Source organism: Lemur catta, chromosome 11 (assembly GCF_020740605.2).
Source record: "Lemur catta isolate mLemCat1 chromosome 11, mLemCat1.pri, whole genome shotgun sequence".
Lineage (NCBI taxonomy): Eukaryota > Metazoa > Chordata > Mammalia > Primates > Lemuridae > Lemur > Lemur catta.
In genome coordinates this window covers 90,941,790-90,955,751 of record NC_059138.1, presented here as the reverse complement: position 1 = coordinate 90,955,751, position 13,962 = coordinate 90,941,790, and the positions used below count along the sequence as shown (strand labels likewise).

The 13,962-nt window shown below is 48.9% G+C and overlaps 1 protein-coding gene across 1 annotated transcript in view; it reads left to right on the top strand.

The window, feature by feature from the left end:
• Positions 1 to 5,306: 5,306 nt before the first annotated feature.
• Positions 5,307 to 13,962, top strand: part of PKD1L1 (polycystin 1 like 1, transient receptor potential channel interacting) — a 130,236-nt gene continuing 121,580 nt past the window's right edge. The window contains exons 1-8 of the mRNA XM_045564209.1: positions 5,307 to 5,351; positions 6,166 to 6,232; positions 9,459 to 9,791; positions 10,249 to 10,282; positions 10,333 to 10,458; positions 11,761 to 11,857; positions 12,033 to 12,098; positions 12,266 to 12,460. Coding sequence (XP_045420165.1) covers positions 5,307 to 5,351; positions 6,166 to 6,232; positions 9,459 to 9,791; positions 10,249 to 10,282; positions 10,333 to 10,458; positions 11,761 to 11,857; positions 12,033 to 12,098; positions 12,266 to 12,460 — 963 coding nt within the window. The remainder of the gene's footprint in view (positions 5,352 to 6,165; positions 6,233 to 9,458; positions 9,792 to 10,248; positions 10,283 to 10,332; positions 10,459 to 11,760; positions 11,858 to 12,032; positions 12,099 to 12,265; positions 12,461 to 13,962) is intronic.

Sequence of the window (13,962 nt, the reverse complement as noted above, 5' to 3'; positions counted from 1 at the left end):
ATGGCTTTTATTGTTTTGAGGTATGTTCATTCTATGCCTAGTTTGTTGACAGTTTTTATCATGAAGGGGTGCTAGATTTTATTGAATGCTTCTACATCTATTGAGATGATCATGTGGTCTTTGTTTTTAATTCTGTTTATGTGGTGGTTTTTAATTCTGTTTATGTCACATTTATTGATTTATGTATGTTAAACCATCCTTGCATCCCTGGGGAGAATCCCACTTGATCATGGTGGATTATTTTTTTTGATGTGCTATTGAATTTGGTTTGTTAATATTTTTTTCAGAATTTTTGCATCTATGTTCATAAGGGATATTGGTCTATAATTTTCTTTATATGTTGTATCCTTTCCTGGCTTGGTATCAGGGTGATACTGGCTTTGTAGAATGAGTTAGGGAGGATTTCCTCCTTCTCGATAGTATGGAACAGTTTCAATAGAATGGGGTACCAATTCTTCTTTGTAGTCTGGTATTATATAATTCAGCTGTGAGTCTGTCTGGTCTAAAGCTTTTTTGGGGGGAGAACTGTTATTACGGCTTAAGACTCATTACTTGTTATTGGTCTGTTCAGGATTGCTATTTCTTCCTGATTCAAGCTTGGGAGTTTGAGTGTTTCTAAAAATTTAATTATTTCCTCTAGATTCTCTAGTTTATGTGCATAGGGGTTTTCATAGTAGTCACGGATATTTTGTATTTCTGTGGGATCAGTTTTAATGTTTCCTTCAGTTCTGATTGAACTTATTTGAGTCCTTTCTCTTCTACTTCTAGTTAGTTTAGCTAGTGGTCTATTGATTTTGTTATCTCTTCAAAGAATCAACTTTTCGTTTGGTTGATACTTTGTATTGTTGTTTTGATTTCCATTTCTGTTAGTTCTGCACTGAGCTTTGTTATTTCTTCTAATACCTTTGGGTTTTATTTGTTCTTCTTTCTCTAGTTTCTTGACTTGTGACATAAGGTTGTTAATTTGTGATCTTTCTGTCTTTTTGATGTAAGCATTTAAGGCTATGAACTTCTCTCTTAACACTGCTTTTGCTATATCCCAAAGATTTTTGAATGCTTGTGTCCTGTTTGTCATTTAGTTTTAACAGTTTGAAAAAAATCTTTTGATTTCCATCTTAATTTTGTCATTGGCAAGGATTGTTCAGCAGCAGGTTGTTTAATGTCCATGACTTTGTGTAGATTTGAGAGTTCCTCTTGGAGTTGATTTCTAGTTTTGTTCCACTGTGATCTGAGAAGACACTTGGAATGATTTTAATTTCTTTCTGAATTTGCTGAGACTTGTTTCGTGGCCTTACATATGATCTATCTTGGAAAATGTCCCATGTGCTGATGAGAAGAATGTATATTCTGCAGTTTGGGGGTAGCATGTTCTGTAGATGTCTGTTAGGTCCATTTGTTGTAGAGCCCTGTTTAAGTCCAGTGTTTCTTTGTTGATCTTCTGCCTCGATGATCTGTCCAGTTCTACCATGGAATGTTGAAGTTCCCAGCAATTATGTTGTTGCTGTTTATTTCTTTGCTTAGATGTAGTAGTATTTTATTTATGAATCTGGGAGCTCCTGTGTTAGGTGGATATGTACTTAGGATTGTCATATCTTCTTGCTGAATTGGCTCCCTTTATCATTATATAATGACTGTCTTTATCTTTTTTTTTAACCATTGTTAATGTAAAGTTAATTTTATCTGATATGAGAATAGCTATTCCTGCTCACTTTTGGTTTCCATTTGCATGAAATATTTTTTTCTATCCCTTTACCTTGAGCCTATGAGTATCCTTGTAAGTTAGATGGGTTTCTTGGAGATAGCAGAATCTTGCGATGTGTTTTTTCATCCACTCAGCCAGTCTAAATCTTTTAAAAGGAGCATTAAGACCATTTACTTTCAATGTTAGTATTGATATGTGAGATACTGTTCTGTTCATCATGTTGAATGATACCCAGTTGCTTTGTTTTCTCTCTTGTGTTACTGTTTTGTAAGGGTTATGAGCTTTAACTTTTGGGTGTTTTTACATTGGTAGGTATCGATTGTTCTTTTCCATGTGTAGAGCACTTTTAAGCATTTCCTGTAGGGCAAGTCTAGTGGTGACAAATTCCCTTAATGTTTGCTTGTCTGGGAAAAACTTTATTTCTCCTTTATTTATGAAACTTAGTTTTGCAGGATGCAAAATTCTTGCCTGGCAGTCATTCTGTTTAAGAAGACTAAAAATGGAACCCCCAATCCCTTCTGGCTCAAAAGGTCTCTGCTGAGAGGTTTGCTGTTAGTCTGGTGGGTTTTCCTTTGTAAGTAACTTGTTGCTTTTGTCTTGCAGCTTGTAGGATTTTCTCCTTCACTTTGACTTTGATTATGCTGATGACTGTGTGTCTTGGTGATGTCCTATTTGCTATGAATCTTCCAGGTGTTCGCTGACCATCTTGTATCTGGATATCTAAACTTCTAGTGGTACTAGGGAAGTTTACCTCTATTATTCTCTCAAATAGGTTTTCCATGCTTATTCTCTTTCTTCTTTTCCTTCAGGGATACCTATAATTCCTATATTTGTTTATTTTTGTATAATCCCATATTTCTTGCAGTGATTGTTCATTCTTTTTTGTTCTTTTTTTCTACATATTTTTTCTGACAAGCTTACTTCCAACTCCTTGTCTTCAAGCTCTGAAATTTTTTTCTTCTGCTTCATCTATTCTGTTCTTAAAGCTTTCTGCTGTATTTTCAAATTCTCTAAGTGATTTTTTCATTTTTTTAAGTTCTGTTATTTCTTTTCTTTTTCTTTCTTTCTCTCTCTTTTTTTTTTTTTTTTTTTTTTTTTTTGAGACAGGGTCTTACTCTGTCACCCAGGCTAGAATACAGTGGCATCATTGTAGCTCACTGCAACCTCCAGCTCCTGAGCTCAAGTGATCCTCCTGCCTCAGCCTCCCAAATAGCTGGGACTACAAGTGCATGCCACCATGCCCACCTAATTTTTCTATTATTTGTAGAGATGGGGTCTAGCTCTTGCTCAGGCTGGTCTTGAACTCATGACCTCAAGCAATCCTCCCTTGTTATCTTTTTTCTGATATCATCTATCTCTTTAGTGAATTGTTTGTTCATGTGCTGATTTTTTATTTGTTTGTTTCTTTGAGCTGATTTTCTTTACCATCTCCTCAATTCCATTCATCTTACTTGTCATCCATAATCTGAATGCCATTTCTGTCATTTTGACAATTTCCTTTTGGTTGGAGTTCATTGTGATTCTTTGGGGGTGTTGGGACAGCCTGTTTTTTTATGTTGCCAGCATTGTTATGCTGGTTCCTTCTCATCTGGGTCCTTTTCTCTCAGCGCAAAATAGTAGATATGGTATACCTGTCCTTCTTTCCTGGGATCTCTTTTGCTCATTGAAGATAGGGCTAGGTCCCTGGATGGTATGCTTGAGTCCTACTCCAGAAGCTTGACCAGGTAGGAGAGGGGTGGATGCACTGTGAGCCTTTAACACTGCTGTTCTGTTGTGTCTCCCCTGTTCTTCTGTGTTTGTCACTGGGCCGCCATGGCAGGGCTGGCCCCTGGCTGGCAGGACAGGCATGCACATGGGATACAGGAGTTCTGCTTAGCATGGTACACACACACGCAGGCCCGAGTGGCCTAGGTGCTGGGTGTATGGGCAGTGTGAGGCGTGCACACATGCAGGACATAGTGGGTGCACACGGTGTAGTGGGCCTGCAGGTCAGAACAAGTCTACATGGCGGAGCAGGCCAGTGGGTGACAGCTCATGAGCCGGGCAGAGTGGAACCCTAGGACAGAGCAGGCTCGGGGGACAGGGTGCCTGTGCAGGAGGGAGCAACTCCATGGGGTGCTATACTCACGCGTGTGGGCTGGGGCGGCTGTGGGGCAGGGCACGCGCTAGTGTGGTACCCAGGGTGCCTGTGCTGCCTGGTGCAGGTCTGTGGTATGTAGTCCAGCCAGATACAAAGGTGGTGGTTGTGCTGGCTTTTGCCCCACTCAGGGCCACCCAGGCAGCTGTGACAGTGGTGTTCCAGCTGCCCCAACAGTGGGCAGTGGGTGCCAAGGGCTAAGGGTATGTGATATGCCCAGGTCCCATGGGAACTGTGCTTGAGTGGGAGCCTAGACAACAGCACTGGGTGTCTGGCCTGTGGTCTCCTGCTCTGCCCAGGGCCCCCAGCGGTGGTGGCGGCGGCAGTGGTGATACCCATCACTTACCCACAGGGTTCATGTGAGCCCTGGGGTTCCTCACCACCTCCCTGTCCAGTGAGGGGCTGGGGGAGGCAGCAGTCACAGATCTGACCCCTGGGCAGTAGCAGCGTTCTGGGGTTGGGATGTTACAATGGCACCACCTGCAGCACTCAGGGCTTGCAAGCCAGCCCTCCCTTCTGCCCAGGGCAGAGCAGCTGCACAGCCTCCAGGCAGTCTCTGCATCAGTGCGAGGCTGGCTGTGGTGGAGGGGCCCTCCCGCGCCTGGGCGTGGTATCCTCAGGAAACGGTGGAGCCCGGGATTCTCTCCTCTGTCTCTTGCCCACATGTGGGCGCCTTCCCTCGTTACCTCCGGTCCTGCTGAGCCAATTGTCCCACTTCTGTCTTCTTCCTTTCACTCCTGCGTCCTCTCAGTATGCTCTTGCTCAGACGATGGAGCCAAAGGTGGGTGTCTATTCACCGCTTTCGATCCTCTCCACGACAGCAGCATAGTGCAGGCTGCTTCTAGTTGTCATCTTGGCCCAACCAGAATTAAGTTTTAATTTGCTCTCCTCAGTGTGGCTAGAATGCACATGGACAGTGATGTGCAAAGGCTAACTCCAAAAACTGACACTTTCATGTTAATTTAGGCAAATCCTGAATCTTTTCCATCTTTCCCACCTCCCTGCCATAAGACAGCCTGAGCCCTGCCGGGTCGTTCCTGGAAGACACAGGCTGGCTCTGGCAGGGTGGAGGGCTTGTAGCGGCAGGGTGCAGTCACCCTGGCAGGCTCAGCTTGCAGACTGGAGTGGTGCTGAGAATGGATTCACTCTTGAAGGCTTTGACAGGACTCTTCTGAGCAGCTGCCTTCATCCCTGAGAAGGGCCCATTGCTCTTCCTGCAAACCAAGGATGCCTCTGAGTTCCCAGAACCACCAGCTGGCTGGCCATGGACAAAGTTAAGCTGTCTGGTTCTCTGCTGGGCCCTCGTGTGGAGCCCAGGACAAACCTAGCACAAGGGAGCTCTCACAGGGGCTTGGCCCACGGGTCTTATTTCTATATCCACTTCCCTACACTCTGCACACCAGCACCCACCTGTTGAGGCCGGGTGACTAGTGAGCTCTGCTGTTGGCTGTCTGCTGGTGGCATGACATGGCGCAAACCTCCTCCATGCCCCCTTCGCTGAGCACAGGGCTGGTGAGGTGGCCTGCCTCTGGGATGTGGTGAGAGCTTAGGTGGGGTCCTGGCTGTCCCCTGGCCTGGTAAAAGGGGTGCCTGTGGCAGCAGACCTCACCTAGTTGGGTGCCCGGCTGCCACATGCTTCGAGTCAAACTGCTAGGTGTGAATGTGCCTCCACATCCTAGCTGGGGACCTTGCAGGTCACTTCACCTCCTCACTCCCCAGGTCTCTCATCCTGAAAATCTGAGTAGCCGAGTTGTCACATCTGTAATAGTCTTAACAAGTGCTTGCTGCCAGCGTTTCTGCCTTTGTGGCTTACTGTTTCTGTGTCATCACCACCATCTTGCCAAAGAAACCCAGAGCAAACCATAGCGAGGAAAGTTAGGCTGCACTTGTTGGCAGGTTAGGCCACATCAATGCTTGGAAATTTCTTTGCCTTGTGTCACTGCTAACAAGGTTGACTGATTTGGGCTACAGATTTTTTCCCCTTGTTTCTCTTTAATTAGCCCATTTTTCTTTTATGCCAAATTCCCTTGCTCCTGCTGACTCCCAAAGCCTGATGTTGGTGCGATTTGACATTCACTGTTATTAGTCAGGGAATTGCAAGGAATTACCCCTTTGTCCTTAGAAAAGAAGGGAAAAGAAAAATTGAGCAGGGGCAGTTGCTGATTTAATCTTTCTTCACTATATATTTCTGCGTTTTGTACTTGCAGACCAAACAGCTCATGCACGAATTAGCCATTTTCTCTGGTATCAAGTCTCCATTTCCAAAGCTGTGGCCGTTTGGGATCTCCTGGGTGGCTAAAGCTGACAGTGCTGGTCTCCTGTGCAGAAACAGAAGAGGTTTCCTTGGCTCTACCGTGCCCACCGCATCATGGAGTTAGGCCTCAACTGGCTCTGTGAGTGTGTGTGTGTGAGAATTGGTGTGCACGGTGTGAGTCTGTGAGTATGTGGTGTGGGGTGTGTGTGTGTGGCATGTTGTGTGTGTGGGTGTGGTATAGTGTGTGCGGTAGGTGTGGTGGGTATGGTGTGTGTGTCGGGGGGATGTGTGTGGTGTGTGGGTATATGTGGTGTGTGCTGTGTGTGTAGTATGTGGTATGGTGTGTGTGTGAGGTGTGTGTGGTGTGTGCATGTGAGATGTGTGTTGTGTGTGTGGGGTATGGCAAGTGTGTGCTATGTGGGGAGTGTGTGGTATGTGTGGTGTGTGTGTATGTGTGTGGCATGTGTGTGGTGTGGGTGTGTGGGTATGTGTGGTGTGTGCTGTTTGTGTGTGGTGTGTGTGGTGTGTATGTGTGTGGCATGTATGTCGGAGGCATGGAGTGTGTATGCTATATGGGGAGTGTGTGTGTGTGTGGTATGTGTGTGTATGTGGCATGGGTGTGTGCTATGTGCTGTGTGTGTGTGTGGTGTGTGTGGTGTGTGAGTATATACAGTGTGTGCTGTTGGTGTGTGTAGTGTGTGGTGTGTGTGTGAGGTGTGTGTTGTGTGTGGGGTAGGGGGTGTGTGTGTTATGTGATGTGTGTGTGGTGTGTGTATGTGTGTGGGGTGCATGTGTGGTGTGTGTGTGTTGTGCAGTGTGTGTGCTGAGGTAGACTGGCCCCAGGAGCTGCCACCCCAGAGCTCGCTGGGACCCCTGTCCCCTGCCTTTACAACCGGAGGAACCCGTCCAGGGGCTCAGGGATCAGCTGCTGGGAACCAGGACTTGTTCAGGATAAGGGTTCAGCTTCAATGCGCTCTTCTTCCAGCTGCTCAAAAACACTCGCTCTTAAGGAATTCTAACAGATCTGCAAGGCAATTCAAACAAGTGGCTCAATCCTCAGGTACAAGGTGCCTCCGAGCCAGTGTCTGAATGCCACCAGCATTGCATGCTCTCCTGAACAGTGCACAGTTATGAAGAGGAAGCCGGCCTGCCTCTGTGAAAGCAGTGCTGATTCTGTCACCAGAGCCTGGGGGCCTAAATCCTCCTCACAACGACAGGAGAAAGAGCCTGCCTTATGTTTGAATCATCCTTTCACCCCTCCCCCATTGTGTTATTTGAAAAGATTTTTGAAATCTCAGGGAAAACTAGCTTTGCATGCTAACTTTGTCACCTCTCTGAGTACCTGAGTACACATCTGTGTTTATTGGGGATGTGATTCTCACTTCTTACCTTCAGGGGCAGGAAGTATTCCTCCAGGGCTGACTTTGTGCCAGGAACCACCAGGAGGTGTTTTCTCTACGTGGCACTTGAATGTCATCCCTATGTGGGGGTCTGGGAAGGTGTGGGAGCTTGGTTGGTGCCAGGGTTATCTCACCTTGTGCTGGCCCAGAGAGGTGGGCATTCTCCCAGCTGTGGAGTGTAGGGTGCATGCAATGGACAGAGGTTAGGTTGGTCTTTTCCCAATTTTATTTGTCCTCCAGATCATTGCAGAGATCCTCGTAAGTTTTGTCATATGATCTATATGATCCCAAAATTGTACCTTTTTCTATGTTTTCATTTTCTCATTTCCCTTGCCTTTGGCAGACAAGCATAGTTAAGGGTAGACAAGAAAATGATTCAATAGTTTAACAGAGCCCTTCAACACTACGTAATGACTGTCTGTCTTTTTTTTTTTTTTTTTTTGAGACAGATTCTTGCTCTGTTGCCCAGGCTAGAGTGCCGTGGCGTCAGCCTAGCTCACAGCAACCTCAAACTCCTGGGCTCAGGTGATCCTCCTGCCTCAGCCTCCCGAGTAGCTGGGACTACAGGCATGCACCACCATGCCTGGCTAATTTTTTCTATATATTTTTAGTTGTCCGGTTACTTTCTTTCTATTTTTAGTAGAGACGGGGTCTCGCTCTTGCTCAGGCTGGTCTCAAACTTCTGACCTCGAGCGATCCACTCGCCTCGGCCTCCCAGAGTGCTAGGATTACAGGTATGAGCCACCGAGTGATGACTAAGGCAGCTTTGTACACCTCTCCCCCAACTTTTCCCACCAACTCTCTTTAAACAGTGTCCTCGTCTGCCCTCTGGTGGTGGCTTCTTGGTTATTGCTTCAAGAACCAGGCTTGTAAAAATTGGGTGAACTACCCAGTTTTATCTTAGCAGAAGCCTTATTTAAGTTAAAATGTACATCCTCTAGATTTCATAGACACCCAAGAGAGGTTAAAAAAATACCACCAAACAGAATGCATTTTCATGGGAGAGGTAGAACCCAGCCTTGGTTACTGAGCGCTTAGTGAGACCACCCTTTCTGTAGTGACAGTCCTGGCGGCAGCCCTGTGAAGTGAGTCCCTGTCATTCCTACGGAGAAAGAACAAGGAGACTGGCGCTTATAGGGGCAGAGTGACTGACTGTCTAGGAAGAGGCCATGCAGGGCCCGTGGAGGAGCCACAGCCTGGAGGGGAGGGGAGTGACCAGGACCCCAACAGTGACGCCTGCAGGAGGGCAGCAGATGGCTGTCAAGGCCTAGGGAGCCCAGGGGTAGCGTCTGTGCCAGGCCTAGCAGGGGGACTTCAGCTGCAGCTTGAGCTCTGCAGGCGCCCCGGTGGGAGGCTTTGAGGGATGGTGCCACAGAGCTGGGCTTTGGGTGCCCGAGAACCAGGTTTAAATGTTGGCTCCGCCGCTTCCTGACGGTGTGAGCTTTGCCAAGCTGGCTGGTGTCCCTGGGCCTCCTCCATCCCTTCTCAGAGCAGGAACCTCTCGGCTTTGCTGTGGAGACTGACGGGAAGGGCGTGAGCACGCCCGCTGTGGCAGGCCTGGGGTCTGCTGGTCCCCTCTGTGTCATGCCAAATCCACGCAGGGCCAGAGAGCTGCCCTGGGGCAAGGACGGGGTGGGGGGCAGGAGAAAGGACACGGGACACAGGAGGAGCCCCCGAGGCCCCGAGCCCTGGAGCGCCTGGAGGGGCGGGAGGGGAGGCTGGGAGGGCGGAAGCCTTTCTGACTGTCAGATGGGAAGCGTGTCGCCAACCTTCCCAAACAGTCCCGAGCTCGGAAAGCACAAGGTGAGAAAACCACAGAAGCAACTCTCCATTCATAAAGCCGCCAACGCTGTGCTTAGTAAATTGTGGCAGAAACAGGGATATGGATGGAAGAGCGGTGCCAGGGCGGTGGGACCAAACGACCGTGTGTAACTGCATCTCCCACGTGTACTCGGTCCCCCTTAGCTGTCTCCGGCCGCCTGCGCCCTCTGCCTGCCCGCAGGGCGCCTGCGAGGGTCTCCATCTGTGTCCCCGCAGCCACGGCCCCCCTGCGGCGGAGCGGGGGTCGGCAAGGCCCTGGGAAAGGGCGCAGCCACCAGGGCGCAGTCCTGGGCGCCCGGCAGGCGGCCGCTCACCGCACGCCGCGGACGAGCAGGCCGGTCACCGCTCAGGTTCCCCGACAAAGGGAGCGAGAATGGCGCGCCAAGCGGCTGCGCGGAGCCCCCCGGCGGGCGGCAGCCCGGGATGTGGAGGCCCCGTCCGAACCCTTCCCCGGGGGTTCACGGAAGCAGGTCGCCGGTGCAGGGCGGCCAAACTCCCCCCGGCCCTCTTAGGGTCCAGCAGGGCAGGAGAATGACGAAGATAGATTGACAGAGGAAGGGCATGCACGTTGGTTTAACCTGCGTTTTACATGGCCCGGGAGCCAGGAAATGGAGACCTGGAGAGGCGGTTGGAGCCTGTTACTTGGACATTGAATCCGACGAAGAACAGCAAAAGTGAAAATGTGACAAGGCACACGGGCTTGGGACAGGGCAGTTAATAGGATGCAGACCTGACTAGGAGATAAGGGTTAGTTTAACAGGGTTGGTTATTAATAGAATTCTCTTGGCTCAACTTCCCATCCTTGATGGTAAGATTGTTGCTTTTTTTTTTTCTAGTATGGGGAGGACATCTCTCATGTGGGAATTTCATCTTCTGCTTTTTAAGAAACAGAATAAAGGTCAGAGTGATATTCTGACACCTGCTGTTTTTCCAGTGCCTCTAACTGAAATCGTCAATATACCAGCATGGTATATTTTTAGCTCCTTCACTGGGGCCCACTCCTGACCGTCTGCTTTAGGGGGGCAAGAGTGGCGCTCCGGGGTCCCAGGGTCCACACTTTGAGAACCACTGAGTCCACAGTGGGGCCCCCGGAGCCCAGTGAGGGGGACGCTCATGTTGTGGGAGATGGCTCCATGGCCACAGTGTGGGGTTTTCTTCCTCCGCAACGCAGAGAGAATATGTCCATTATAATTTTTAAAATATAAACCCTAAATAGTTGCCTGAAATTGAATTTGTAGTATTCCTTTAAATACAAGGAATTTTTGAGTTTTCAAATTAGGCTATGTATTTGGTAGATCTGAGGAGCTGTAAAAATACTGATTTTTAAATTTTTAAAGAAAAATTTTAAAAAGTCTTAAACTTTTAAAGAGACCAGTTTAAATGGTGTGTGGGGGGGGATGCCTGGCACCGGTGCTGGATCAGTGCACAGCCGACTCTTTTGGGACTCTTCCATGAAGATCATATGGAATAGTTTCATTCACTTAGTTTATTTCTGCTTTAGTGATTTATTGCATGCAATTTTATACTTTTATGTATTTTTATGATTTTTAATGTAATTCTTCCTGTTCAGAGACATGTCAGCTTGTGTCGGGAGGTCGGACTTCTTCTACAGATAATTTGAGCACAGCGACTTTGATGACTAATTGATTTCAGAGAAACATAAGTGGCTTTACTACTGTAGCCCATTCCCAAACATTTTCTAAGTATTTCTTCCTCATGGACATGTCAGGTTCAGGAAATTACTTCATACCCAAGTTGGCACATTCAGCCTGTGGTTGGCAGCTCAATTAACACTCATAACATATTTTTAAAGAATCCTCAGGAACATGGCCTTTGATTATTTTTCTTCAGCTTTTATTATCACAAGATATTAAAACACTGTGCTCTTGACAGTAAATAGTGGGGTTGGCTCAAAATGTTCAAATTGGATTCAATATTGTCCTGGAAAGTTGAGTGTGTCCTGGGAAGCTGGGGAAAGCTGACTGCCTGTACCGCTGCTGGGGTGCAGTGATCTGACACCTCCCCCCTGCGAGGACAGCCCTCCCGGCCGCACAGCCGGGAACCTGCTGCTCCGGGCTGCCCGCAGGCCTTCGGGTCCCTGCCAGACAGAGACTGGTGTCTGGAGCAAGGACAGAACCGTGTTCCCTTACAGATACGCAGGTCTGACAGAAAGGCAGCACGGTGCTCTCCTGTCCCTCGTCACACCCCCCCCCCCCTCCGCCTGGGGACGGGCAGGGGTGGGGGCTGCGGTGAAGGCCGCACTTGCACCCAGGGCACCCGTCTGGCTTCTTGCTCAGGAGCCATCTCCTAGGTCTCGCAGAAATATTTCTTTAACTTTTATTATGGACATTTTCAAACATCCACACAAGTAGAGAAAATGGCATCGCGGACATTCATCAACCCGCCATCAGCTGTGTGCCCAGCTTGTTCCATCTGCTTCCCGCAGACGGGGGACACAGCAGGGCCCTCGGCATCCTTGCCAGGTGGACACTGACCCTGCTGGCTGCCTGGCCTTCTGGCCCTCAGAGATGGGAGGAGTGCATGTTGGCCATGTGGTCACGGCCAGTTTGGGAATATCCCACTTTTAAACTTCGGGATGTCTTTATTGGTCTTCCCGTTCGCGTGGCAGATCCCCACCATTCCTTTGCATTGTGGTTTCTCCCCCTTTCCTCCACATCCCTGAGTTGGGACCCTTGACCCTCCTCATTTTATGACCAGACCACTGAGTGTGTTTCTGGAAGAGGCATCTTCACCAGCATGGCCGGTGGTCGCGTGTTCCCTGACGTCGCCTAGTGTGTGCTACACCTAAGACATTGTATAAAGCAAGGAAAAAGAAAGAAAAGACACAAAACCCAGGACAGGCAACCCAGTCAGATACGTCACAAGGACATGTGTCTTCATGATCAGCCCACTAGAGGCCAGGGTGGCTTTGACCTCACGTGTGACTTGAGGCCACTCTAGCTCCATTCTCACCTGCCCTGCACATTGCAGTCTTCAGCGTTTGTTTTCTCTCTTCTCTAGAGGTCCACGCTAGCCGTGTGCGTTTTAGGAGTGATGAGAAGCATGGCTGTCCTCCAGGTGCTTTGCAAGGGCAGGAAGGAGACCTGGAGTCACAGGACCCATCCCCATCGGCTTCATGGGAGAAGGTATTGTTTCGGTGAACTGCTTCTGTATCTGGGGAATGTAGCCTTTTCTTCCTGAAAACAGCACATGTATACAGTGCAGCTAGAAAATGCCTCCACATTTCAGTGCCCTCAGGTGGGGCGTGGGGGCAGGCCCTCAGGTGGCTTCAACACAGGCAAGGCTTCCAGCAGCCCAAGGCATCAAAAGCCCAGTGTTTTCGCAGAGTCGGGGGGAGCTCTCAGAAGGTCTCTATTAATTCAGGTTGTGCTACCTGGAGGTATATGAAATTACTTGCATCTGTTTATCAGGGTAGCTAACAGAGGTGGAGGCTAAAGGCCTGGGAAATGCCCTAGAGACGGAGGAGCAGCTTGGGGGAGTGACTCCTGCCTGCTGGGGTTGGGGGCAGAAAGAAGAATAGAACCCCTGGGTGGGACATGCTCCTCACTCAGAATGAGCTTTGACTCCAAAAAGACAAACACAGCCAACCCAGAGCTTGTTCAAATTCAAAAAGCCAGTTCTCTGGAAGCTCCCAGAACCTCTGCTGCCCTTGGCAAAGATCATCCTGTAGTTCATTTTTTGGTATTTCTTGTAGAAAGCAGCATTAACCTCCTCCTCCCCCACACATAGTAAATTCTACAAGTTATGTTGAACTTGACCCCAACCCACGGTGTTTGTATCTGGGAGCTCTTCTATGCTCCATTGTTGCTCTTGGCAGGGAAAGTTCAAAGGTATTTTCAGGTTCCCAAGAAAGGATATTTAGCAAAGATGAGCATTTAATAGTCCGCAAACAGGAGGTTGGGGAGAGGTGTTTCAGAGGGAGGCAGTATTACCTGCATTTCTCACACCACACAGTGCAAATAGCCACATACAATGCTCCCCGAGGTTTTCACCTCCCCCCACCGCATCCAGACAAAAGAGGGCAAACCTCATGCTTCTTGAACAGGTGGTGGAGATCTGCTTTGCAGAATCATTTTTGAAGCTTAAAAATCAAACAAAACAAACCAAACGGTGGGTAAGTCTGACCTCTGAAGATTCTACAGAGGTGGTTTGGTGTGGCCCAGGGTGTTGGTGCCTTAACACCAGCCCCCACCCCCAACCCCTGCATCTGCTCCCAGATGACTCCAGTGTGCAGCCATTGGGAGCTCTGCTCTGGGCACAGATTGGTGCCTTCAAGATTTGACCATCATGTCCCAAGGGCCCTGGTGCTGGTGAAGTGTACAACAGGGCCTCTGTGATTCTGGTGACTGTGAGACCCCGCTCCACAGCGTGCCCCAGGGCTCTGCTCTCTGCAGCCACCTGGAGCTGGCCAGCCCACTCGCAAATGAAGGCCAGGTGGGGCCGCACTCCAGGGCCTGCATGTGTCAGGCTTGCTGATTGGGTGTAGTTGTAGGACAGTGTCTTGCAAAGCTGTCTCTCTCATGCCGCTAACCAGCTCGCTGCACTTTTTGGAGGTTGCAGGCACGTGCAGCTGCCTCAGCCCCTGGGTTTCACATCCTCAGGAAACTGCCAGGATCCACCCTGGTCC